General features: G+C 49.2%; 1 protein-coding gene across 4 annotated transcripts in view; it reads left to right on the top strand.

Annotated features, from left to right (window-relative positions):
• SPEG (striated muscle enriched protein kinase) overlaps nt 1-27,119 on the top strand; it is a 119,780-nt gene that overhangs the window by 65,569 nt on the left and 27,092 nt on the right. For all 4 annotated transcript variants that reach the window (XM_044437969.1, XM_044437968.1, XM_044437970.1 and 1 more), the window contains exons 7-21: nt 608-816; nt 1,072-1,160; nt 1,803-1,978; nt 7,032-7,292; nt 11,914-12,072; nt 13,013-13,202; nt 16,821-17,050; nt 18,117-18,236; nt 19,203-19,307; nt 20,192-20,398; nt 22,322-22,445; nt 23,420-23,592; nt 24,053-24,165; nt 25,023-25,191; nt 26,324-26,417. In XM_044437969.1, the coding sequence (XP_044293904.1) occupies nt 608-816; nt 1,072-1,160; nt 1,803-1,978; nt 7,032-7,292; nt 11,914-12,072; nt 13,013-13,202; nt 16,821-17,050; nt 18,117-18,236; nt 19,203-19,307; nt 20,192-20,398; nt 22,322-22,445; nt 23,420-23,592; nt 24,053-24,165; nt 25,023-25,191; nt 26,324-26,417 (2,419 nt within the window). The remainder of the gene's footprint in view (nt 1-607; nt 817-1,071; nt 1,161-1,802; nt 1,979-7,031; nt 7,293-11,913; nt 12,073-13,012; nt 13,203-16,820; nt 17,051-18,116; nt 18,237-19,202; nt 19,308-20,191; nt 20,399-22,321; nt 22,446-23,419; nt 23,593-24,052; nt 24,166-25,022; nt 25,192-26,323; nt 26,418-27,119) is intronic.

Below are 27,119 nucleotides of genomic sequence, written 5' to 3'. Positions count from 1 at the left end.
TTGTTATCTTTCTCATCCGTGGAGTTAGATGGAGCTGTGGGGAAGTGGTAGCCATATTTTCCTAGCTAACATTAGAACTGACAGTCTCTAATCTGGACTCTAATCAGATCATGCATTAACTTGTTTGCTGTTCTTCTTGTCCACAAGGCCATTTTCACAGGGTCCCAGTGTCTCCCAGTGCATGACTATGGCCATTGGGAAGGGCAATACATATTGAGGGGGATGGGAGAAGACATTCGGCCAAGCCTGGATGGTTTCTAAAGCAGCTGGTCATCTTGATGTAATGAAGTTCTGTTGGTATCTGACCCTTTGGAAGGAATTAATTCATGCTGAGGCATTCCATTTTGTATCCTTTCCCAAAATAGCCTATTTTAAAAAGCAAAGAAAGCTGAAGCCTTAACTCTTAAAAAATAGCACTGGGAAACCATATGGGAAGCCGGATGCTGTAACTTGCTTGGTGCTTATGAACATGCAGGCAACTAAAATCCATCTGCGCTTAGGTGGGATCCATCCATAGCCCCCTGCGTTTCACCCATTGGTAAGAGGCCTTTGCCATTCTGCTGTGCTTTGCACAATGAACACTCCGGATGCTTTTCTGTCTGTCTAGCTCCTCCGGAGAGCCACAGCCGTCTGGTGCCCCGCCATGAGCTCAGCAGCCCAGTCACATCAGATGAAGAGTACCTGAGTCCTCTGGAGGAGTTCCCTGAGTCCAGCACTCCTCGGCACCACCCTGTCATGAGAGTGCAGCCCCGGTCTGAGCTTGGCCAAGCCCCGGCACATGTGGGCACCAGCTTCAAGGCTGCACCGTCTTTTGAGGTGAGCGGACAGGGAGTGGTGAGGCCTGCAGTTCTGGCATTCTTTGAAAAGCACCCAGGTTTAAAGAAGTGTTCTTTTGGGTTGAGGTCAGGAGGTGGTCCCTGGGCTTTCAACAGGTGCTTGCAGAGTCCCCCACTGGGAGCAAGGAGCAGCTTCCACCCTTTGTTCACCTGAAGGTGCTGCACCTGTCCTAAAGCAAGCCTGCTTTCTAGCTCCCTTTGACACTGGGAATGATTCCGATGCCCTGTCCTGCAGGTGGCACTGGGTGACCAGGCGGTACAGGAGGGACAGGACGTGGTCCTGCGCATTCGGGTGCAGGGAGAGCCCAAGCCTATTGTGCACTGGTGAGTAGTGCTATCATACTGCATGACTTTAATCGTGGCCCTCTTGCCCTGGTACCATGTTGGCAGGGATGAGATGGCAGTGGGGCTGGCAGCAATAGATGGGGACCCCAGCCTGGCAAAGTAAGGATTCCCATCAGGTGGCCAGTCAGGGAAGCTTCTGTACATCAGGAGAAAGTCGGGCCCTTTTTCCTTTCTTGCCTTTGGTATGCCACAATCGACTGACCATTGTGTAAGGTGTATGCTGGCAAAGGTTTGCAGAATTCGGTCAGTGGCCATTATTATAGAGGGCCCTAGAGCTACCTGGGGGATGGTTAGGTTGATGTAAGGGATGGAGTGGCAACAAGGAAGCAGATCTTGGGCACCTATCTTCTCGAAGGTATTGGTGTCAAGCTCAAGACCAACTGACCTAAATGAGATGAAACAGCAAAACATGTTATCTGTTCTTCTGGGTTGGACATCCTTGACTGTATTGCATGAAAGGCTATGTATATAGCAGCAACAGAGTTGGAGAAGAACCTGGCAGGATGGAAGAGGCATAGTGAAAAAAGACGGGCTTCAGAAGGAGAGTAGAAGAGGCATCTCTTGAAGTGAGTTGGGGTTGCAAGCACTGCAGGCTCTCAGACCTTTTTCTCTGTTCTCTAGGCTGAAGAATAGGCACCCGGTAAAGTATGGGAGGCGCATCTCTGCGGTGGAGGAGGAGGATGGATCCTTTTGCCTATACCTCCGCATGGTGGAGTGCACGGATGCTGGCTATTACGCCTGCAAGGCCATCAATGAGTATGGCACCAAGCAGTGCGAGGCCAAGCTCGATATACAAGGTACTTTTGGGAGCCTTAGGACATGAGGGTTCATGCTTGCCTGCCTTGGAAGGTGCTGCTTGCATGCCTGCTGCTTGTTCTCACTCGCCCTCCTGTGCTGCTTCCCTGTGTAAGCAAACAATTGTGCTTGCCCTTTCACTTCTTGTGTCCTCTGGACTGTCATTCCTTTGCCTACCTGAAGCCCACAATTCCAGGGCTGCTCCTTCCTTTCGTGTGTATTTTAAAGTGCCTCTTGCACTAGCACACGTCACAGCACTGGCTTAATCGTGCTCCTTCTTCATCATGAAGTCTTAGGGATTTTAGAGTCCAGTTTGGGGTTCCAGCTTGACATCTGGTTCTAAAGTGGCTCAGAGGATAAGAGGAGAAGACTGGGGGCGGGGGGGGGGCACAAGGAACAAAGGAGAGCAAGCATCATGAGTACCCAAATATCATAATAGGCTTTCTATAGCACCCTCTGAATGTTCAAAGCATTTCACATACGTCATGGCAGCAATCCAACCGCCCTGCAAAATGGCTCAGTGTCATCCTCATATCCCAGTGGAGGATCTGAGAGAGAGTGGCTGGCTTTGGACTGTCTAATGAGTTTGTGTCACTTGGTGGAAGACAGGGCTGCACCAGGAGCACCCTTGTTCATAGCTCAGCCTCTCAGTTGTTTCGCTGTGCACCGAGCTTATGTTTATCAGTCATTTTAATATGCATGGCTAGGGCTAGGTGGTCCTTAGGTGGCAGACTTAGGTACAATTAAAACAGCTAATTAGTTCTTTAACTTATTATATTCAGATTTGAATTTTCACTTGGGTTTCCTGTCTCAGGCACCAAAACACTTTGAACTGTCACTTCTCATGACTTTTCTCAAAGAACTCTGGGATTTGCACTTTACTGGGGTACTGAACATTATGTGCAGAGATCTTCCATGCCTTACCAAAATGGGATTCCCTGGCAGGAAGGAAGAGGACCAACTAAGATGGGATAAACTGTTTTCCCCAGTGGTTTTGCCCGTTTGCTTAGATGAAAAGCAGTCTTAGATGCTGTGACTGGGAGCAAAAAACAGTAGGGGAAAAGGGATTCTTCAGCCTTTTCCATTCCAGCAGATTGTCCATTCATAATTTCACTGAAACCATACTTCTAGAGACTGGGATATAACTTCATCCAAAGCTGGAAAAGTAGCTGTATGTGTGACATCAAGTGAAGAAATGGCTAGATGGGGAAGAGCTAAGCAGGCCATTCTTCCCACCTTGCTAATTTGTTCCCAATTCCATCTTCTTTTCATTAAAGGAAATCAGGGAAATGAGACTCATGGCTCTAGTTTGTCCCTTGGTGAACAAGTGCAGGACTGTAGTAGGACTGTTCTCTTAGCAGCTAGACTCACTCTTGTATCTTGCAGTCACAGAAAGTCCTCCATATACTTCTCCTGCCACTCTCTTCTGTCCACCAGAGGCTTGTTCCAGATGGAAAGAGGAAAACTCACTTGCTGCTTAGCAACCAGACACCAGCTGCCGTGTGTAATTAACCCTTTCCCATTCCATCTTGAGCTGAAAAATGGCAGCTGCTGAGTGGTAATTGAGAAGAAAGAAGGCATAAGTGTCTGTGCAAAAGAGAGAGATGAGATGGAAACCCATTAAGGAGGGCATCAGGGCTCTCTGGTTGCGGTTTATGTACAAATGTACTCCTCTCACATTCCCATAAAGTAAGTTTCTGAATCTTTTCATGGTAGTAACTTCCACACGGGAAAGAAGGGCAACCTGATGAGCTCCACCAGAGCAACAAGCAGTATCACGCGAAATGCAAGTTCCCAAAACAATTGCCCCCACCCCAACAGCCTGCTATGCTTCCCCCTCCTTGCTCTCAAATTTGGTTCAGCTTGTCTTGCTCTTCCCACTCTGTTAATTCAGTGATAGGCACTTCAGTGACTGATGGCACTTTTATGAAACTCAAGTAAAAGAAGTGACAATCATGTGGGTTGATGTTAGTCACTTTACCCACTAATACCTGGTTTGGGGCGAAGTGATAGCAGTGTAGACAGAAGTGGAACGGAATGCAAGAAGCCAGATTGGTATTTTCATGGCAATTGATGATTGAGGCTGTAAGGTGGGGCTGGGGAACCTACATCCTGCAGATGTTGTTGGACCCCAACTTCCATCAGATCCAGCCAACATGGCCAATGCTCACAGATTATAGGAGTTGGGCAACACCTGGAAGCCACAAGTTCCTCATCCCTGGTGTATGGTATAGTCTTGCTTCAGTTTAGCAGTTTCTCATAAGCTCACAGAGTGAGCAAGGCAATTTCCATTCCAAAAGCCAGCCTGAAACTAAAGCAAAATAGATGCAGCAAATTTATTTTATTTGAGAGTGTTTGGAGCAATTTACCTAAGAAGGGGTTGTTGCCTACTGGCCTGTAGCTGTGAGTGTCTTCTTGGTCTAAGTTAAGCTTCTTCAGGAGCGACCTATTTACTGCCTCCTTTAGGAGGCTGATGCCACCTTCTTTCTCAGGATGCAATCTGCAAGCCCCTATACAACCCCTGTACATTTCCCTGTTCAGTGTAGTAAGTCATGATGGGCAAGGGTCAGGCACAGAGGTGGGAAGGTGGACAACTGAACTTGGCCAAGAACCATGTCCACATTTTTGAGCCTACTTGACTAAAAGATATCTGGTAGTCATCTTCCTGGGGAAGGAGAAACAGTCTGCTTTGCAGGAACCTGAATGGAAAGTACCTGCAGGCTCCATTCTTGGGATAGCTGGATCTGCAAAGTGTTTCCAGATGGCATGGTTTCCCAGATAGGAAGAGGAGCCTGATTGGTTCTGCTTGGTGTCAGTGTGGGCCTGCTTGAGATGGACAGTGGGACACTATCGGGCAAATGTGAGTGCGCTTATTCCTACGTAATGCATTTTGCTTTGTGAGGCAGCTTCTACATATGTGTCTTTGCTATGCACATCTGTTGCTTAGACCAGGCATGTGTGAATTTGTCTGTCCTTTGCCTCTGTGTTGGCCATGCCACACTAACCCTTTGCTTGCTGACTGTGTTTTTGTCTGTACAGGGGGAGTGAGCTAAGGTACTGCTGGCCCCCGGGCCACTCTAGCCAGACAACTTGGGCAGTTTCCTCTGCTCCCAGCGTGACTGAACAAACCAGGCTGGCAAGGCTTGGCTCCTGCCCCCACCTACTGGATGGCCAGCGCTGAGACTCACCTGGACCCACAGGGCCTGGCTGCAGCTGAGGGAGTGGGACACAGTGGGTGGGAGAGGAGTTCTGGGCTCCCCTTAGCTGCGTGAGCTAAACTAACCTGCGGCATCCCCTTAGTGCTTGGGCAGGAAGCCTCCCTGTGAACTATTTGAGGGCATATAATCTCAGTGGTGGGCCCCAGGCCTGTGCACCAGGCATTACACCTCTAGGTGCCAGGGGCATGTAATCCCCGTGCCGGCATCCATCTCTGTCTGGCCTGAACTATGGCCAATGTGTGGTGCTCTCTGTTCCCGCCATGTGTCCATGTCTCCTTGCCCCTGTTTGCACACTCCTGTTTCCAGGGGCCTAGGGCTGAACACTTGTTTGTCTTCTCCCTGCCCAGCCTTTCCAGAGACTTGTGTTCACCTACACATTGCAGTGGGGCAGCCCTGGAAGGAACAGGCCACGTTTGGGCCTTGCTGTCCCTCAAATCCACAAAGGTCTCTCTCTGGGCAGAAGACCACGTAGCTCAGCATTGCAGGAGGCAGCAATCTTGTCTGCACCAAGTCCCTGGACAGCACAAACTCCCTGGGACGAGACCTTCGCCCAGATTTGTATGGGACGCAGGATGGCTCAGGGAAATAGTTGGGAGCCTACTAGATTCAAACCTTCTGGGCTATGGAGTATCTTTAACGGAGGTCAGGGATGCACTCTCCTATCACAGTTGTGTCACCTGCTCTGGGAGGGTCTCAAAGGGGCCGGGCTACAGTGAACCCCTTTTTTTGTAGATGAAATAAAGTCTGTTTGTTTGGTAAAAGTGCTGTGTGGTTTGTTCCTAGCACAGACCCCTGTCTCCTCTTTCCCCCATGTCCCCTTCTTACCCTCATATCCCGCTCTTGTGTTCTCCACACACCACCCACCCTCCTTTCATGCAGGTTAATTTGCTTCTGAATATGGCTGCCTTCCGCTCTCCCATCACTCATTTCCTGTCGCGGTGGTTAACAGGTTGCCAGCCTGTGGGGGGAAAGCCATTCCAGCTGCAGCACACTTCAGCAGCTGCTCAGTGCCTTTCACACTGAAGACGGGAGTAATAAGGCTCAGTCTTCAATATTTTGTCAAAGTGTTGAATAGAGTACAAGCAGAAGTATTTGTTCTAACCTGCTAGATTGAAATATGAAATTTTCAGGCTGGTGGTTCCCTATTGGGTGGAGGAAGGACATCACTGGAGAACTAGACATACTCCTTTTGCGAGGTAGGCTTAGTCCTTGCAATCATTTTTCCTGCTTTGACACGAGAACTAGGGTCTTTTGGGTCAGATTTTGCCATGCAGCCATTTAGATGTTTGCGATTTAGGAGCAAAAAGGAAGTGTGCATTGCACATACTTCCATCTGCTTCCTATTTCCTTGCATATCGAATCCCTAAGGTCAGTTTCCCTAGTAAGTCTACACAGCTTTTGCTGGAAATTCATGAGTCACACCTCAGTCCTACCCTGGGAAGAGTGCAGAGGTTCTGGATTACTATTTGCATTGTGCTCATTCCATTGCAGAGTAGACCTTGAATGTAGCCAGAAATACGGTGAGTAAAGTGTGCAGCTCCAAGCCAGTCACCACTAATTAAACCCAAGCTTGGGCTAGCTTCCTTATGAGCAAATTCCCCAAAGACAGCAAAGCATTGCATGAGGCTTGCTTGCAGGGGCAGGGAGGGCATCTCACCCCGGACACATGCTGAGAATGCTAGTCAGCAGGACACTGGCAACCGAATTTAGCCGTGCCTCCCTCTACATGCTTACCCCACCTTGTGCCCTGCATTCTTTCTTGGTTTCGTTTCATTGCTCAGAGATGCATCTCTCTCTCTTTTTCCATTTCCTTCTCCCTTGCCCTCCTTCTCCCCAGTGCACCCTGAAACCCAGTCCCTGGCCGTGCTGGCTCCCCTGCAGGACGTGGTGGTGGGGGCTGGGGATGCAGCTATCTTCGAGTGCCTGGTGTCCAGCCCACCTGATGTGGATGTGGACTGGCTTTGGCGGGGGCGCCTGCTCCAGCCTGCCCTGCTCCAGTGCAAGATGCATTTCGATGGGCGCAAGTGCAAGCTGCTGCTTACCTCTGTGCATGAGGATGATAGTGGCATCTACACATGCAAGCTAAGCACGGTCAAAGGTAAGGTAGGAAGAAGTGCTGCACAGACCAAGGTCACGGTGTTCAGGAGAAAGACTCCACTGAGACAAGCCAGGGATGCTCGCAACCAGGATCGCTGTCTTGTCATGTAGCCCCCACAGCAGGCCTTTAACAGCAATTTGAGGAGCAGAGCTGAGCAGGTGATTATCCCAGAAAGGCTCCACTTCATTGTCCCTCCACATCATGCTACTGGGAAAGGGCAAGAGGAGGGCTGGCTGGCTGGCTGGCTGGGTCAGTTGCTTCCTAGACCTTTGGCAAGGGACAAGCAGCTACACTGCCCTGGAGAAGGAAGAAATACAACACATTAACACTACCAGGGATCATCTCCACAGACGACCTTGCACGTGTCTGTGTGGCCAGGGCCAACCTTACGAGGTAGAGTGAGGCAGCCCCTGAGCAACAGATGCTGAAGAATGGGGTGAGCGCAAGAGTTTGGTGCACCATACAGCCTAAGCTGGTGTGCGGTACTTCAAGAGCATACCAGCTTAGTGAGGGATGCTATTCGGTTCTCATGCATTGAAGTAAATTCCGTAGTAGATCTAGTTGGCTTCTGCACACTGAGGTTGAGGGTGCTATTTTGTCCTTTGGCTCAGCCAGCGAAATACCTTGTGTGGGTGACTGGATTGAATAGGCCACTTGTGCACAGCGAGGGAGCACCCACAGCTCTGTGTACGCGCGTACATGCACACAAACAACACACCCGCCTGCGAAAGTGGGTGGAGGAAAAACCGTCACCTGTTACCAGGACTGCACACGACATTCAGAGAAGGGAGCCAAATATGCCTGGCTAAAGCACCGAGCAAATGACAGCCATACCCTATAACAGAGCTGTAGAACTTCTTTCACCTGAGGGCTGCATCCAGTTTTGGAGTTTGGGGGTGGAGAGCAGTCCAGAAGAAGCAGGGCCCAAAGGACCCATATATTTTAGCTTGAATACACAAGGATGTGTAGGCAGAAAAAATCCCCCTACTGCTCCTAGTGTTCCCCAGCTCTAAGCAGGCCTGGCATTGTGCCCCAAATCTCTTACTGCTAGCAACTAGGCTTGAGGAGAGGCATGTCAACTGCTGAGAACGGGTGAGCAGAAAGGTGATCCCCAGGCTTGTTGGCCTTCAACTCCCAAAAGGCCCTGCCACCACAGCCAAGGGCCAGGATGCTGGGGGTTTAAGTCCAACACATCTGGAAACCAATCTACCCACCTCTGCTTTAGAATTGGGGAGGGAATGCACCAGTTGATGGATGGGTGTAGGAACCTGTTCCTTCAGAGTTCATCCTTATGACCACAGATTCACAATGATTTGGAGGGATTCCTCTAATGGTTTGGAAATTGTACGGCCTGTAATGGGTTTGCTTGTGAACTGTACCTGAAACTCTCCCCACTCTTTTTTAGCAGCCGGCCCTCTTTTTCATACCCGGCAGCACTTAAGGGTCTGATTAAAAAGCAGAAAACAAAATGAACAACAAAGCAACAGCATCCCACTTTTGGATGCAAGAAAGCAAGCTAACATCTCTGAGTGTTGGTGCATGAATGTATCTGTACAAGAAGTGGGGAGTCCCCTGGGAACATGGACAAAGAGAGCAGGTTTGGGGACAAAAATACCCATGTCTTGTGACACTTTGAAGACTAACACATTCTTTTTGGAAAAAACTTGAATGGGCATCCATTTCATTAGATGCATCTGACAGGTGCAATGGAAGCCTGTGTAGGAATAGATGTGTTAATTTTTAAGGTACCAAAAGTCTCTGTGGTTAATGATGCAACAGGTTAATATGGTGGCGACCTCTGAAGGTTTCAGGAGCAATTGCAAATGAGAGCAGCTGCATCTGGAGATGGCGGGATGGATGGGAGTGGCAGAAGAGCAGCTATCTTTGGAGCGGGGTGAGGGAATCATAATCCATGTACAGTTTATTGCATGTCAAGCTCTGGTAGACTTATCCTTGCTTGTGATTGGTTTTGTCGTGAAAGCAAGTGACAGGACATCACAATGCTCTGCATTACAGATGGTTCACGAAAGTTCAGCTCAGTCCAGTGTTTCCTAAATACCCTGCAGTGTTTCTTATCCAATGCAAAGGAAAATAAACAACCATGGATTTGATCAATTAAAATAGGATATAGAGAAAAAGGAAATGGGAGGGGTTGTTCACAGTGAAACATTCTTTTCAGGTGCCTACCTCTGATGAAGGTCTTGAATACTTTGGGCAGGTTTGCATCTCGCACAAAGCCATCCCTGTTACCAAGCTACACAGTGTGGGTTGTTCACTGAACCCATGGGACACCTGATAGACAACTGGCCTTCCATGGGCTTGTCCTCCCCTGCCTTCCCCATCCTTCCACGGGCTGTGGCACATGTCTTGGGCACCATTGCACAGAACCCATCTTGTCTCCTTGCCCAAGTCTTCTCTCATACTGACTGCCACCCATTTTCATTCCTCACCTTTCTAATTTTTAATTAATCAGAGCCTCAGAAATGCACAATCGGGGTTGCAATTTTACTTTGGTCAGTCTTTTTACAGGCGTACAAGAGTGCTTTCATGGCTGTCCCATATGCCTGGTCAATTTCTCTGTATAAGCATTCAAGGGAACTGGGAGTGAAGGAGGCGACATACAAGAAAACTGACCAGATAAGGCTGCCTATCTGCTAATTTGTGCACAGTTGTGAAGGAGGGAAGGAGAAATAATAGTACAAGGAAGTAGCACAAGTTGAACGCACCAAAATATGGGGCAGGGGAAGTAAAGCAGCAAGCTCACCAAATGGGAGGGATACATCTCCACCTTGGCAATATGATCTTCTCACTGTTTAGTGTCGAACTGACATTTCTCAGTGCCCTCCACCTTTTCAACACTCCCCTGACTCTCTTGGTACTTCAGAAAGAAAAGCGGTCACTGCAGGTATGCAAATCTGCAGCTATTTGTGGCGACACACCATAAAATCAGTCTCTCAGGTCGGGATGACCCAAAACTCCAACATGTACATGCACAATCCTGCAGAAAGCCATGGACTTTTTGCTGAGAAAGAAGCCACCCTGAGCTAAATGCCCTGACACAAGAACTCATTATGGCTAGCTGCTCAGGTTGAATTGTCATACCTGTGAACCCACTGCGGGCAAAAATGAAATAATTTGGACTTCTCAATGCACCCGGTTACAAGGAGCAGTCCACAACAAATATAAAGGAATAAAAGATTGCTCAATAACTGAAATGTTAGGGAATCTTTAGTGGTAGATCCTTCACATTTCATACAATCCCCCTTTCTACAGCAAAAGACAACTGGAAAATTACTGGCCCTGTTTTCATTCTAGACTCAAGTGACGTCAACTTCCTCTCTTCTCCCATCCAGGAAATTATCTTTCCTTCCCAATTCATTATAAAGTAGAAAATACAGTGATTCCTAGAATGTGGGGATTAGAGGCCTTATATATTGTAGCTACAATATATATTTTCCTGGATGCTGAGAAGCCTTAGGAAGCTGTAGCTGATAATTAGACGAAGGGCCTTTTGGGAAGCAAAGAACTGCATGGAGTTTAATCTTCCCCTTCCAGGGTACAGCAATCCCAGTCCAATTCAGTGCCTCCACACTTAATCAGGAGTCAGAAAATAAGAAGGGTCACCTAGAATGCACTGGATTCATTTTTGGAGATGAAGGAATGTCACAGAAACTTTTTAACTGAATGCATACATAAATAGTTCTGTTTACTAGTGAGACTCAGAGTCAGAGTCCTGTAGGAAAACAAATGCCTTTTATTCATATAATTGCATTTTTTTCCACTCATGGTCTTGTTTAAGTGCATCCTCTAACAGCACTGTCAGATGATTAACTTCAGAACCAGAGAGCTAAAGATGTTGCTGCAAGAGTGGGGAAGGAAACAGGCAAGCCTCAGGCCTTCCTTTACAAAGGGACTCTTAAATTCTGTTTCTGAGAAGTATTGCAAGTAGGCTTGGCATTTTGTCTCCTCTCTCTTGCTCTGTTTCATCAGCACCTTAACATTGCTGCATTAGGAAATGTAGCAGGTGAAACTTTTCCAGAGGTAGACATAAACTGAGCAGAGAAGCTTCCTTGGATTCATTTTGGTGTGTCAGGAAATGTGTAGTTAAATGTTTGAGAACAGAGCCAGAGAAAATTGCCCAAGTGATTCTTGTCCCTAAGATCTAATGGTCATAGCTATCTCAAGGAGCATCAGGGATATTAGGAGCCAGGGAAAACCCTGAGGGAGTGAACCTAGGATCCAGAAGGAGCAGGAGCAGTTTACCTTCGTAATTTCTCTCTTTCTTTATACCCTAACACTCCACCCACAGAGCTTCCCTCCTATTCCCTCTGGCCTCAGATTCCTACAACCGAGCCAGGACCACCGCACACTAGGCACACAACCAGCTTGCTACACATGGATCACCCCAAAAGAAGAAGCATCATCAACAATGAGAAAAGGCACTGGCTTGCATAACACTTAAAATGTGTGTAGATGTATGTACAGTACACCTCACCACCACCGTGTGGTAGACCGCGGCCAGTGTCTCCTTGCTCAGTTGGCCCATTGAGCCTTTTAGAGGGGAAGGGGAGATTCCTCCAGGATCCTGTACTGGGAGGTGACTATCCCTTGTGCCTTACAGATGAACTGACATGCAGTGCCAAGCTGACGGTATGGCCTTCACGCCAGCCACTCTTCACCCGCAAACTGGAGGCTGTGGCAGTGGTGGAGGGACGGACAGCGCGGTTTGACTGCAAGATCAGTGGAGAACCCCCACCAACCATCACCTGGACACGCTTTGGTAACAGCCCCATCTCTCCAGTACTGGTGACTTTGGATGATGGGATCCCGTGTTCTGAGGAGCGTAGGGCTCTTGCTCACCCTGGTGGTGCAGAAAGAGCGGGCAACAGGGTCAAACTGTGCACAGCTGGTGTCACTTTTTGGAGACCTTGGCAACAAGTTTTGGGGAGACCAGACTACCAATAAGCTTGAGATGAAATCAGAACCAGAATTCTGGTCAAGTGCACTATTTAAGAAATGAAGAGCAGTTGTCTTGGTTGGGTTTAGGATATGACACTGTGTCTCTACCCATCAGTTATCTATCGAGGCTTTTGTAGGGTTTCCCTCACACTTAGACAAGTCTTGCTGCATGACAGTGAACCCCTAGTAAAGTGAGGCCTTTCTGCACTTCTCAGCTTCAAGCATGGCCTCAGTTCTGGGTGATGTAATGCTGTTGTTGATCTACAATGCAGATTCTACTTACAGTGGAAGTATATTTAAGACTATAGCCCCCAGAACCCTGTCATTCATCGTGCTTGCTGAGGCCGATGGAAGCTGTAGTACAAAATGTCTGGAGGGCACCAGGTTGCCTGCAAGTTGCTGATTAAAAAATGTCTCATGCATTCAGAGTGAGATCATTGTGTAGCAAAATACAGCAGAGCTGCTTCTGAGCCATAAGCTTCAATATGCCTGCCTTTCTAGCTACCTTTCACGGAGGTAAAGAAGGCGCAAGGGAAGTCTCTCCACTGTTATCCACATCCTGCTGGTGAGCTCTTGCTTTCCTTTTCCTTTGGTGTTCCAAAGAACAGAACCGCACCGTGTTGACCCAATTCCAGGCCCTGACTCATGGGGTTGTGACTTCTCGTAGGCTGAAGCAGTCTGTGGATACCCTCCTCCATCCCTCCCTCCCTCCCTCCCTCCCTCCCGATCAAGCTCTTCTGACTGTGCTGTTTCTGATGCAGGCCAGCCTGTACAAGAGGGGGAAACAGCACGCCTGCTGCGGGATGGAGGGTTGCACTCTCTGGTCATGCTGCACGTTAGCTCCAAGGACGAGGGTCAGTATGGGGTGACTGCCATCAACAAGCATGGCCGAGCAGAGTGCACCGCCGAGCTGTATGTGGAGGAGCCGCGTCCAGCAGCCAGCTCCCAGATGTGAGTGCGAGGAGGAGCGAGGGCAGAGGGAACCGGTGGCTAAAAGGCCCCAGTAAGTGGCCAGACACAGCCAGTTATGGGCATGTGGGTATTTCCTTCCGCAGGGGCATAGACCATCAGCCCCCAGGCCAAAGCTGGCTTGCCTGGAGTTACATCCCTTTGCCCCAGCCACTGATCCTTTGGTGGTTTCCCAACATTTTCACATCTTCTACCCTACTCTGAAGTGGAGAGTGCCACTCCTTTTGCCTTCAGCTGTGTCCAGCGAGGCTGACCCAAGACAATCTGCTGCCTGAGACAAAGCGCAAGATGGCGTTTCCCCATTCTGTGCCTAGAACCCATCAGACTGAGGGGCTGGGCCTGACAGCCTTCTGGCCCCTTCCAACTCTACTATGATTCTATTATTATCATTACCATTTTCCTCGTGATTGTTTCATTTCTATTTCATTTCATTTCTATACCACCCGATAGCTGAAGCTCTCTGATCAGTCCACAAGAGGTAGCAGTTGAATCTTATTTTCATGCTTGTCAAGAGACGGCATTCCCTCGAGGGCAGCAGGCTCGCTTAGGCCAGGCCGTGAGCCCCATTTAGTGGTGCCCTCCACTCCTCACTGCCTCAGCCCCACAGCATTGGCTGCTGCTCTCCGCCTCATGGCAGGGTCAGCCCTACCGCCCTGCCCTGAAATGTGGCCCCTGAGAGCTTCTTCAAAATGGAGTCCTCCCTTGAGCTGAAAAAAAAGTTGGCAACCCCACTTTGTACTCTACACTAATTTGGAGATACTGATGGGCTGTTAATTCAGCTCACACCCTTAATCTGGTACTCCATCTTTTCTGAGGCACTTTTAAGACCGGAGGTGGGGGAATTAAATCCCCTTGATCAAAGGGTGAAAGTTTTTTCTTTTCTTTGGTTTATATACCCTGTGTGTTCTTTTACCCTGTTCTGCCCTAATATTAGACAATGAACACCTGGACGGTGTTCTCATGGAGCATTCACTTAGGTTTTAAATGCCGTGCTCTACAGATACATGTCAGTGAGGAATGGCCTTTCGCCCATCCCTTGCTGAACAGGGAGTGAACAAGAGCGCGCGCGCACAGTCATGTTTGGGAACCGCTCTGCGTGCATGAGAACCAGATCCAGCTGCTGTTCTCATTGACCCGAGCGCATGTGCAGCTCCTTGGAATGCAGGCGCAGCCTGGCTCCTTGCCCAACGAGAATGGCTCCCGAACACACAGAGGGGTCTCCCAGCCCACAAGGGAATGGGCTTCGCTCTCAGCCTACAACAGACTTCCTCAGGGTATTCCATTCCTGTTCTCCCTTGCCAGGTTTTAGAAAGACACTCTCTCCTCAGAGCAGATTCCCTGATGCATCAGCAGCTATAATTAGTGTGCTTGAAGCTAGGAACATGAGCAACAAAATAGAGACATTTTATATTAAGGCCACTTGAACCGATTACATGTAATATACAAAAAAGAAGCAAGAGAGTTAATCAGTTGTAGCGGAGAATAACAAGCTATCCCTGGTACTGCATACGAACAGGCAGTTATCTGGCTGTCTAGGACAATGGAACACATTATCCAGATAGCCAGGATGTTGACTTGATGGCACCAACTCCTTAACATTAATTAAAGGCAATTTTTTCCTTCCCTGTTAAGTGGGGGCAGAGTTCTGAAGCTATTGCACTGTTGTGGGTTCTGTGCAATACATTAACTAATTAAAGCAGCTAGCAGGTTGTCTATCAGAAGCTGCCCCTCTAGCTACAGGCTTACTAACACTCCAAGACTGCATGCAACAGCTGATCTTCCCCAGTTGAAGGTGCGATCCTATGCATCTTTAGGCAAAAAAGGCCTACAGCTCCCAGCATGCCCTAGCCAGCATCTTCCTTTCTGGCTAAGGCTGCACTCTTAGATTATTACACTTCCCATCTGCTGAGGCAACCTAGGAGAGATCCGCACGACAGTTCCTTCCATATATAAGGGAGCACAGTCCTGGTATCCATGCAGAACACAGTCAGCATGGTTGGGGCACAGGCTAATGAATGCAGCATAGCTGAGATGCTGAGCTTGGGTCGCACACAAGTACAACTGCAGAAGCTCAGAAGGTGGGAAGGGGATGCATACAGGGAAATGCCTCTTTAGACTCATACTGTTTTTGTGCTCTTTTGTTTGTTAGTCTGCTGTTAGTCTGTTAGTCTGTCAGAGATATTTCTGTAAAGGAAAAAGAAATAATTGAGAGCTCTTTCTGGCCTCTCATCCCCCCGCCCAAAAAAAAAAAACACCTATGGAGAACGAGAAGGGTTGGTGTTGCTTGCTTCTATTGTACCAATCGCCTTGAGGAGAAGCCAGTGGGACCAGCTCCCTATTCATTTCCACTGAAAAGCAAGCAAGCAAGCAAGCAAGCAAGCAAGGGCAGCCCCTCTCCCATGTGGGCTCTCCCACTGAAGTCAATGGGATTTACTCAGGAGTAAGGCCATTGAAAATGATCCAATTTATTTCTCTGTAGACACGTTGAATGAGAGGAGAAAAGAAACACTCGCAAAGGCTTCAGAAGATCGGGGAAGAGCAGCATTGCGTGTGCGAGTCACAGAAAGGGAGAGGGGCTGCGGGGTGCGGGGAGCAGTCCACGGGTCTCCGTTAGCTGCTGTTTCGCTGAAGTGCAGTAGGAGACATCCTCCCGCCATCAGCCTGCTGGAATTACTCTTCTTGGCCCTGGGACAATATTGCAAGTCTAGCACACACTGATACGCATATTGGGGTGAACCGACAATATGCGAAAATGCTGAGCTATAACTAGTAATAACAGGACATTACAGCAGGACTAGAGCACAGAGGATGGAATGAGGTGAGAATGATGTGGCAGCCAGGGAGTCGGGCATTCCAAGAATGCCTAGTGTCGTTTGCCCCCAAGAGTCTTGTGGAACCATCAAAGACAAATAGCTTGAAGTGCCTGATCCTGCCTAATCCTGGAAGCTAAGCAGGGTCAGGCTGGGTTGAAATCTGGATGGTTGACTTTAAATCTTGTGAACTGTCCCGAGAGCTTAGGCTATGAGCAGTGTAGGAAAGAAATGTAATAATAATAAGTTTATGCTGGCATAGACTTTGGTGGGTGCTGTGCACTTCAGAAAATATGTGCAAAGCTGTGTGTGAGAAATTTATTCCTTGGCTGACTTTTCCTGGTGGGTTTCTCTTTTGTGGTTGATAATCTCCATATATTAGCTGCTAAACCAAGCATTTAGGGATATACTGTCCCTCTCCCACTACTTGCAGCACCTGTCTCATATTATTTTCACAGCCCCCTTGGGATAACTTGAGTTCCCATTCTTAACAACAAAAGGTCTTCCAAATTCTCTGCCTCCTGCTTTTTTCTGTCTCTGGGGAGTGTTTACAAGAACTGCCCTGCGTTTTTTAGTCTTTGGCTGTTACATCTTTAAAAATATATATATTCAGCCCTAACCTGTGAGGCGTGATCTGGGCGTGTGGATGGAGATGGCTTGTCTGTGCCCATAGGAGAGAGGTGACTCCTTTTGCTTGTTGCTCTGGCCATCCTTTGTGGGCTCTGTGAGAAGTGCAGCCCCATGGCCAGGCTGACCCCTGCAGTTTCACTCTCTCCCCTGCCTCTTGCAGTTCCAAGCTGGAGAAGATGCCATCGATCCCTGAGGAGCCCGAACAAGGGGAGACCGAAGTAGAATGCTTCACCATGCCTGACTTCTTGCGGCCGCTGCATGACCTGGACGTGGTAGAATCCAAGGAGGCTGTGCTGGAGTGCCAAGTGGCTGGGCTGCCCTACCCCACCATCACCTGGTTCCACAACGGCAGGCGTATTGAGAGCACTGATGACCGCAGGATGATGCAGTGTAGGCTACATCCCTTGGGCTTCCCACATATACGGGAGCGGGATTTCATGGTTCTAGGGTTTTGATGGCTCTGGGGCCATCAAAGGACCTGCCAGCTCCTTCTTAGCTTTGTCCTCAGCTGTTGCTCCTGGCCCCCGCGATGCCCCTCCCTGTGGCCTAGTGCAAAAGGGCAGGCGAGTGAGCAGTTGGCAGAGGCAAGCTGCAGGGGCCAGATGTGTCGGCCACAGCAGGGGGCTGAGCATGCCTTCCTGGAGCACCAAGCCTGATATGAAAACAGCCGCTGGGGTCAGGGTAGCACCGAACCCTTCCTCACCGCAGACAGTTCAGCGATGGCAGGCCCAGCCCGAAATGCATTGGTGGGAGCAGGGAATCCCCCCCGGCTCCCACTCTTCCCTTCACAGATCGGCATGTGAGTGATCCACTGGGAAGTTCTGCGGCAGAAGCCCCACTGGCATGAACAGGAGCTTGAGTTCGTGTCGCTTCCAGACATCCTTGATGGGGCTTATGCAGTAGTCTGTGCCCAAGTGAGAGTAGCTCGGTCGGTCTCTTTCTGCCATTCAAAATCTACTGCCCGACCCTGCTGCAGCGTCTTGCCTCGTGGCAGGATCAGTGACAGCTGAGAGCACTGTGGCTCTGGGTGCAAGGGCAGGCTGTTGCTCTGAAGAGCAGAGGAGCAGCTCTGCTGGATTGGGCCAAGGGCTCATCTGGTCTAATGCTCTGTTCACACAAAGGTTAGCCAGCTGCCTGCCGGAGCCCACAAACGGCTCGCTCGCTGCTGCTGAAGCGCTCCAGCAACTGGGGTACGCAGACACACCGCCTCTGATTCCGCCTATCCCTAACTTTGGCCCTCACCTATGACCAACCTATGTAAGTCAGAACATCCTTACGACTGCACCTGGCAGGTTTCACCGCCCCATACATAAACACACATGGCACATCACGTCTCTTGTTTCCCGAAAGCATGCCAGTTTCACTGCGTTCCTGCCCTGATCAGCTGCTCCTTTTTGAAAGATGGAAACCCAATCCCTCTTCCTTCCGCTCCTGCATCCTCCTTTGTCCTTTGCAGACAAGGATGTGCATCGCTTGGTCTTCATCTCTGTCAGCCACGCTCATGCCGGAGTCTACAAAAGTGTCATCGCCAACAAAGTGGGCAAGGCCACATGCTATGCGCACCTCTATGTCACAGGTAAGGATGGGAAGCACTGGGGAAAGAGTTCCTTTTCAGCTACCAGCTGTGCTGGCAGGGAATGATGGGAGGTGTAGGCCAACACATCTGGAGGGCACCAGGTTGGCAAACTCTGGCCTAAGCATGCACCTTCTTACTGCAGTGGAATACCCTCTGCAGCAGCATGGTGTCACCTCCCTCAGGCTGGGATGGACATGCAAACAGAGTGCCCAGAGCAGGACATGAGTGTCACTGCCTCTTTGCTCTGACTGTCTTCTATAAGGGACCCTAGCTGGAGACACAAAACACGATCCTATTTACATCTGCTCAGATGTGAATCCCACTATGTTCTGTGGAGCTTCCTTCCAGGGAAGTAATTCCCAATTACAGCTGCTGCCCAAAGGTCGCTAGAATGCCTCAGATGCATCTGAAATGTTCAGGGCTGTTTCACATATTACCCAGCAGCACAGCAGTGGGTTAACCACTAACTATACCACCCAGAAAGCTTTGGATATACAACAGCCGCTGCCACAGCAGAAACACACACCCAGCAGGGAGCTGCAGGCAATCCTAGGTCTCTGATGATTAAAACTGTATTAGTCCACTAATTTCCAAACATTTATTTGTCTCGTTCACACATTACAAATTATGGGCAAGCTTGCTCTTGATACTGTAATGTGTGAAAAGGTCTGCAGACAAGGCCTGTTCCAGATCAGTCAACCACTGAGCTATCTTCCTATGGAGCACGGAATGCAGCCATGGACATTTTAAATGCATCTCAGGGCTCCATTTCCCAGACCTTTATGTGGGAGACTGTGTTGTATTGCTGGGGTCATAGAACTCCTCAGAAAAGCAGCATAAGCACTCACTAATTAAAAAAACAACTGAGAGCCTCTGGTGAAGAGGCAAAGGTGATTCTGCCCCAAACACAGGGCATAGCTCTCTCCTTGCCCCCGTTGCTCAGTCTCTATGCTTTGTCTCTTGCAGATGTGGTGCCCACCCCCCCTGATGGGCCACCCACCATCGCTGCTGTCACAGGCCGAGCTGTCACGCTGAAATGGAACAAGCCCAAGTGGCTGGATTCAGCTATTGGTAAGCAGAACAGGGGAGGCAAGTCAGGAGGAGACTGGGCTGTGAAGAAGGCAACTTTTGAAGGTGCCAAGCAGGGGTCTTGAAATGCGGAGCCCCCAGATTCTGCACCTCTATAAGGCAAGGTGATCTGAGAGAGTGCTTGACATTCCACACAAACTGGTTTTCTCCGCAGAACAGACTGTGAGTTGTCGCTGGGCAGGCTGTTACACAATCTGGTGCTTTGGTGGCAAATGAAGCCTCCGCTAACTGACAGCTGCCACTGACGTCTTCTGCAGCCCACTCGCTCTGCATGGTGCTGGCAGACAAGGGTGCATGACAGCATCGCACAATTTTTGAGGAAAATGTCTTTCTCTTAGCACTGACTACTCATTAACAAGGCTGTATCCACTCTACCTATCCCCCAATATCTCTACCAAGAAAAACTGGACCTGATGGCCCATAGCAATAATCCAGACTAAATAAATCTGTGCCAAGCCTATTTTTTTGTGAAATGCCTGGCATAATGGTTATTGTTTTGCATAGTTTTTTTTCCGGCTTTGAAGGAGGACAATAAAGCTAACTCCCAGAATTTTTTCCCCACTACCTAAAGATTTCATCAAGTGTTGTCCATGTACTTCAAGCAGATCATACGGACTACAAACTACTTGTTTTGACCAAATTCACAGTAACCTAAATGTTTTAATTAGCTTAATGGAAGAGATCATACAGCGGACAGTTATCTTCTAGCTTCTTCCATAGACAGCTGTATCTCAGTGCCTTGAAGGTACGCCTCTGTCTCGTGACTCCTGAAATGCTAACATGGAGGCATGGGGCAGACCAGCCTGGCATGGACATTCATAGCCCACTGGCCTGCTGCTGGAACTTCTTTCTTCTCCTCTTCTCAGACCCTGCCACCATGACCTATACCCTTCAGCAGCAGGTGCTGGGTAGCAGCCACTGGACCGTGTGTGCCACAGGTGTGCGTCAGACCAGCTACACCATTCTGTCTCTAAAGAAGGGCATCCGGTACATGTTCCGTGTACTCACAGCCACAGCCAAGGCCAACAGCAAGCCCTCTCCTCCTACGGAGCCTGTGCAGCTCCTTGACCGTGGTAAGATGGCTCCAGAGCAGGAAAAGGGGAGGTGGGAAAGGCTGGGCATGAGGGTAGGGAACATGGCTATGGCCCTCTAGCTACTTGGGACTGTAATACCTATCAACCCCAGCCTGCATGGCCAATGGGCAGGAATGGTGGAAGTTTCAGTCCAAATTATCTGGAGGACATCAGGCTGCTTAACTCTGACCTAGAAGCATGTTTAACACTTCGCTCCTTTCTAGACTGGGGTTATACCTGTCTGCCAGGTCTACTGAAGACCCAGTTCCAAAACTTAAAAGCCCAATCTATTTGAAGTCATAGTTTCTCCAGAGATCATGGCAAGAAAAAAAAGGCAAGCGTGTTTTCTCTCTGAGGGAACTGCTTGCCACCTCCGGCTTCTTTGTGATTGCTCCTTTGTGAAATGTAACGTTTCTGACATTTCATAAGCCCTTTGAGTTTCTCTGCAACTCTGGGAGTCTTATATGAGAAAAAAGTAACAAGATGTTCTAAACCTGCAATAACCACTATAACTGGAGCATAGTAGGTTTTCCTTTCAAGCCAGTAAAGCCGATGTTAACAGTTGCATCAAAGCCTCATGGACTTGTTCCTACACTGGGCTTGGATATTTGAAAGGTTTGGCAGACTGGTGGACACTAGGGCCTTTCAGGTGTGGCTCCATGTCTCTAGAACTTTCTCTTTCAGGAATATGCATAGCCTCCTCCTTGTTGGCTTTAAAAAGACCTTCAAACCTTTTTTGTTTCTGTTTCAATTTTACTAAAAGCATTATGCTGGGCTTTTAATGTGCTGCTGTTTTTAGTTTTATAATTAGATTCTTTGATAAGCATTTTCAAACTTGTTTCATATTGTTTTAATGATGGTTGCAAGCTGCCTTAGGAGGGGTTCATCCTGAAAGGGAGCATATACATTTCCAAACAAACAAACACTTTTAAAAATTTCCTTTAGAGTGTCCAAACCTAGAAAAAGAAAATAAACAATGTTCTTCAACATTCTGTGTGTCAGAAATCAACAAATGGAACAGGGGAAATTTTGCATATCACCCTGTTTAGGCAGGAAAGGGTCTTCCAAAAGATGATTGCTTTCTGATCAGTGTTGGAATATGGCATTTTCTTTTGACATTCTGATTAGTGTGCAAACTGTGGGAATTGTGTGTTTCCTTTTTTGCACGGTTGCAATTTAGGCCTTACAGGGATCTTCTGTTTGAAGTTGACAAATTGATTCTAATGTCATTATGGCACCATACTTTACAAATGCAAGCCACGCACTTGCCCCCTCATGAAAACTTCCAAGGCTGCAATCCAATAGACTGTAGGAGGGTCTCCCAGGGAATGTAAGACAGAGTGGATTTCCCTCTTTGCCCATGGAAAAGAAAATTCACCTTCACAAGCATCCTTATTGCGGAGACAGAAATCACCAGCACCCTGATGCTCTGCCGCCGGTGCTCAGGTGGTGTTAATGGCAGAAGGTGTATTTCAGGGGTGTGTTCTTATTTTTTCCTCCAGCCCCACCTCTCCTGTCCTACCACTGTGATCCAGGAAGGACTTTGGATCTGGCAGTGCCTCCTCCATGGATTCTCTCTCCATGACTTTCAGTGGATTTCTCTGTGACAATGGACCTTAGAGATGAATAGAGGTGTTGCAGGAAAAGTTGACCTGTGACCCTGTATTAGATCACATACATAATGCTCAGGGATATGACTCAGGGCTCAGTGTCTGGGTACAAGTCAGATAATGCATGGGAATGGCCTCTAGAATGAGCCCCACAAGGAATTCTGCTTGATATGGCTTAAGGGACTCTAACCCAGCTGCTCAGAACTAGACCTTCTCTCTCTCCAGCCCCAGCCCTCCTAGCCCATTGGAGGTCTAGAGCAGCGGACTGACCTCCTTGGCCTGATCCTGCTTGCTATGGTGCCTATACTTGCAGGTCCTTACCTGGAAGAGGCCCCTGTCATCTTGGACAAACTGGATGTGGTGTATGCAGTGGAGGGACAGCCAGCCTGCATCACGGTGACCCTCAACCACGTGGAGGTTGCTGTCACCTGGAGGAGGTAGGGCAGCTGCCAACTTATACTCTTAAATGCAGCTCACAACCCTGCTGGCAAGTTGCAGGGCAGACTCCCAGATGGTAGCCGTGTTGAGAAGATACTGAGTTTGGCAGATCAGTTGTTATATGCTTTTGGGGAAAGAGATTCAGTGGGAAGGCAAGAAAGGGACCTGTCCTACAGAGGCCTCCCAGCTGAGTTTCTGACTTACTTCCATATCATAATTACTTTGCTTCTTCATAGCCTGCCACATTCTTTCAGCACAGTGTGAGTTATTATAACATTATCAGAAATTTGAGTATCATTATGCCTGCAAAGCACTCACAGTCAAAGGGCCTTTTCTCACATGGATTTGCCACTAAGTGTAATTTAATTGACAATTTGATTCCAATACCAGTATAGCACCATACTTTTTCATACACTCATCAGGGAGTCTTGGCTCCTTTGTGGATACGTATCTGAGACATCACTTTACAATTGGTTTGCACACTTTTAAGAGATACTGTGATTAAAACAGCTCAGTTATGCAACGGAGGCGGGGGAGTGAAGTTGTCCTGAGGGGTTTGAGAAACAAAGCTGGGTAAGACAGCCATCATCACCATTTTTTAACTGAGACAATGTATGGAGAATTGTTTTATATTTTATAACTTCATTTAGAAGTTATTTTGCTGCTGGTGCTTTTGTTTCCAAGCAGTGCAAGAAAGAAGTATTCATGAAATATGCGGGGTTTCTCAACAGGGGGCTTAGTTTCAAGAGACAGTAGTTGCATACTTGCTGCTGAGGCCCCTGGCTTTGATAGGAAGCCTTAGGGACAGTTGGCCAGGCCTCTGTCCTCTGGGGCAGCTGGAAGCCATGAAGGCAATTGGCACGGCATCATGGTGGACAACCCGTACTGTGAAATGTGGAAAGGTTCAACTGCAGGGTGTGAGGTGGGGATCCATAACCTCATATCACACGTGCTTCTTCCTCATAACTCTCAGGGCTGGTGTGGTGCTGAAGGATGGTGACCCCCGCTGGGAGATGAGCATGCCTGATGATGACCAACACTCCTTGCGATTCCTTCGGGTGGGCAAGGGGGATGTGGGGGAAATGACCTGCGAGGTGAGCAACCAGCATGGATATGACCACTGCTTCATCAGCTTGGAGCTGGCAGGTATGGGACACGCACAATGCCCCACAAGCTCCACCTTCATCCTCAGTCCCTGAGGACCGTGCCCTATATCCTTCTGTTACTGTGGTGTTACTGGGCTAGAAGAGCCCTCCCCCACCCAGCATCCCTCAGACATCAGCCAGTAGGCAAGAAGTTGGGGAAGGCCAGGATAGAGTTCTCTTCAACCCATTCCCACAATTTGGGGGTGCCATGCATCATGGGGGTACAGCAGTCTGTTTGCAGAGCTTCTTGCTCCTGCAAGTTGGGACAGACCTGAGACTTTCATGCAAATTGTAAGTCACAATACCAGAGAGTGAAGAGAGGAGAAGGCCTTTCCGAGAGGCGGGGTGGGGGGAGCAAGGTCGGCAGCTCCTCCAGCAGGCTGGGCCATGACATTTTTCTGGTTTGTTGGAGTGGAATGGGCTTAACTCTGCTTCAACAGAGTGTGTGTTTCCATCCCCAGAGGCACCCCGCTTTGAATCGATCATGGAAGACATTGAAGTCGGGATAGGTGAGACACCGCAGTTTGCTGTGGTGGTGGAGGCCAAACCCCTTCCAGACATCATGTGGTACAAGGTAAGTGTGGGCCCAGGTCTGGGAGGACTGCTGGGCTCGCCTGTGATTGAAGAAAGTCCTTAAGTTTCCCCTAGAAGGCTACTTGGGCTGCTGGCTGTGCCCTCCCTGTCGGGGGCTCTCAGTTTTAACCCCTGGGGCCCATCCTGTGCCAGCCATGCTCCTTTGGGAACTCAGCTGATGCCCCTCAGATTTAATTCAGTGTAGGCTTCCTTCATCTGGCATGGCTCAAATCAGGAGTGTCTGAGTGGCTAAGTGCTTAGAAGTGCCTTCCCTGCTTTGATTCGGAGAGCCACACTGTTGCAAGGCCAGCCCTTCTATGAGGCGGGGTGAATTCCCTGCTCAGGCGGCAGTGAAGACAGGAAGGAAGGCAGAAAGGTGAATTGTGTGCTTCCCCTCCCCCACCAAGAGGGTCCCAGGTGGCTCCTGACCTGAGGCTGCAGTGTGCCAGGTGCTAAGGAAACCCCTGCCAGCCAGTCCCCCCTTAGGCAAATGCTCTGCGGGGAGAATGGATGGCGGGGCTCTTTGAAGCAGCCCACCGCCCTCCAACTTGCCTTGAGGTTCCTCTCAGGGTGATTCAAAGGGCAGCAGGCCCCCTGGAGAGCCACGCGGGCTAGAAGAAGAGGCCAGCTTTAGAGAGTCAGCCCAAGCCCAAGCAGTGAAGTGCAGACTCCTCAGGAAACAACTATTTGGGGGGTGGGGGATGATGGCCAGTGTGGCGGTGGCATTGGGGGAGGGCTGAGGTGTGACCAATAGGTCATGCTGCCTGGGGATGCTGGGAGTTGTGGTCCAACACATCTGTCAAGCTGGCCTAGTCCAATGTTTGCAAGTACTTTGCCTGCATAACACGTACCTCACAGGATGAAGTGCTCCTGACGGAAAGCAACCACCTGAGCTTTGTGTACGAGGAGAGCGAATGCTCGCTCGTTGTGCTGAACACCACAGAGCAGGACAGCGGGGTCTACACGTGTACAGCACGCAACCTGGCTGGAGAGGTGTCTTGTAAGGCGGAGCTGGTTGTTCGTGCAGGTATGTGCCGCCTTGCTAGCCGTAAGAGCCACCAGGCACTTGCTTGTAGGCCACGCTGGGCACTGCACAGGCCAGGCCATGCTGGCTACTGGAGCCATGATGGGTGTCAGGGCAATGCTAGAGTTCTCAGTGCTCCCAGAGCTTGTGCTGTCCAGCCCAGTGTGCCTGAGGTCTGTTGCTGAACCTGGAGGCTTTAGTGAAGCAGGCAGAAGATTCTGCTCCTGTAACTTTGCAAGGGCAAAAGGACAAGCCACTGCAGCATTGCTGGTGATCCTGGCCAAAGCAAGGGTTGTTTGCTATCACGGTATTTCCACACCTCTACACCTTGCAGATCCAGGTGGCCCACTAAACTAGAACTCAGCTGAAGGAAGAACAGCAGAAACTGCCTAGTTCACCTGTAAGGACAACCCAGAATACAGGCTGAGTGTGGGTTACCATTGAATTGTGGGTTGTTGTTGGATCATGGGGTTTTCTATGTGTGAATCCAGTACTATGGCATAACTATGGATTGTTAACCACAAGCAACCCAGAGTTCATAACCCAGTAACAAATCATAGGCTCTCTTAACTTGGTTATAGTTAACTGCCTGTAGTTAAACCATAATGCAGGGTTTGCATGTAATGACAGTTCAGTGACAATCCATACTCTCCCATGCTAAACCCATATTCAATTGTTACTCAGGGCTGTTCTTACATGTGAACTGAGTTAGACCACTGAACCGTGTAGCTTGGTACTGTCCACATGCTACTTGGCAGCAGTGCTCCACAGTCTCAGATAAAAGTCTCTTCCAGCTCTACCTGGAGATGCCAGGGATTGCACCGGGGACCTTCTTCATGCTTTGCCTCTGGGCTATGCCCCGTCCTGAGGCAGTTTGAGCCCCAGTCTATGAGGTTCCTGGCTCAAGCCCAAACATACTTACTAATAGATTCCCAAACGATGATCCATGCCATCCTGATCTAAGTCATGGGGAGTTTTTGGTCTGTGAGGCAACTCAAAAAGAATGTGACACTTGTGGGGTTGAAGCTCAAAGGGGGACAGAAGAGAAATGGGGCCGGGGGGAGTCATGGGCTTGGGCTGCAAACAAACACACTCCTCTCCTTCCTTGCCACTTCTGTCGCTTGTTGTTCTCCAGCTGTGCCTGATGCCGACGCTGCCCGAGCAGAGGAAGAATCACACACAGCCCGCCGCCTGGCCGAATATTATGATATCCATGAGGAGCTTGGCCGGTGAGGAAAGCAGGGAAACATCCTCAGTGAGAGAAGTCAGCTGGGGCTTTTTCTTTGTGGAGGGGGCCCACAAGGGAAGTGGGAAGCAAGCATCCGACAAAGAAAGGAGTGTGCCAGAATTAGTGTGGGTTCTACAAGCGTGGATTCACTCATGGGTTGATCAGGGCCAGGCTTCCAGGGGATGCAGTTCGTTGTTGGTGCTGGACAGATAGACTCTCCAGCCACGCCGCAGCACTTGCAGAAGCATTGCTGGGGCCTTGCTCATTCTCCAGTTTTGCTTATGTACTGGGAGAACTGGACTGGAAGCAATCACGTCTCACCCTCAAATAGGGAAGGGCACAGAGAGAAGCTGGGCTTCTCTTGTCCTTACTTCTTATTCCTGAACTTCAGCAAAGTCTCACGTGGCAGGGCCAGCCCATGACATTTTGCTGTCCGAGGCTGAGCAACAAGTGATGCCCCCGTGCCCTCCAAGCTAAGGTGCATAGTAGCCAAAGCAAGCCAGGTTGTTTTGGTACCAGAGGGATGAGACCTGGCAAACGCTTCTCCCTGTTTCGGGTAGTACAAATATCATGATAATAAATCAAATGATATCACAGTTTGTTATTTCATGATACCCCTAATATGCTGCCTTGTCTCACTTCTAGAACTCCCCTTTGGTGACAGTGCAGTGTCCTCCAACTGGCCCACTGTAATTTGCCCTAG

The sequence above is a fragment of the Varanus komodoensis genome, unplaced genomic scaffold (assembly GCF_004798865.1).
Source record: "Varanus komodoensis strain SLA01 unplaced genomic scaffold, ASM479886v1 scaffold32, whole genome shotgun sequence".
NCBI classification, from domain to species: Eukaryota; Metazoa; Chordata; class Lepidosauria; order Squamata; family Varanidae; genus Varanus; species Varanus komodoensis.
Note: the sequence above shows the minus strand (reverse complement) of the source record. Positions and strands in the feature narration are given on the sequence as shown.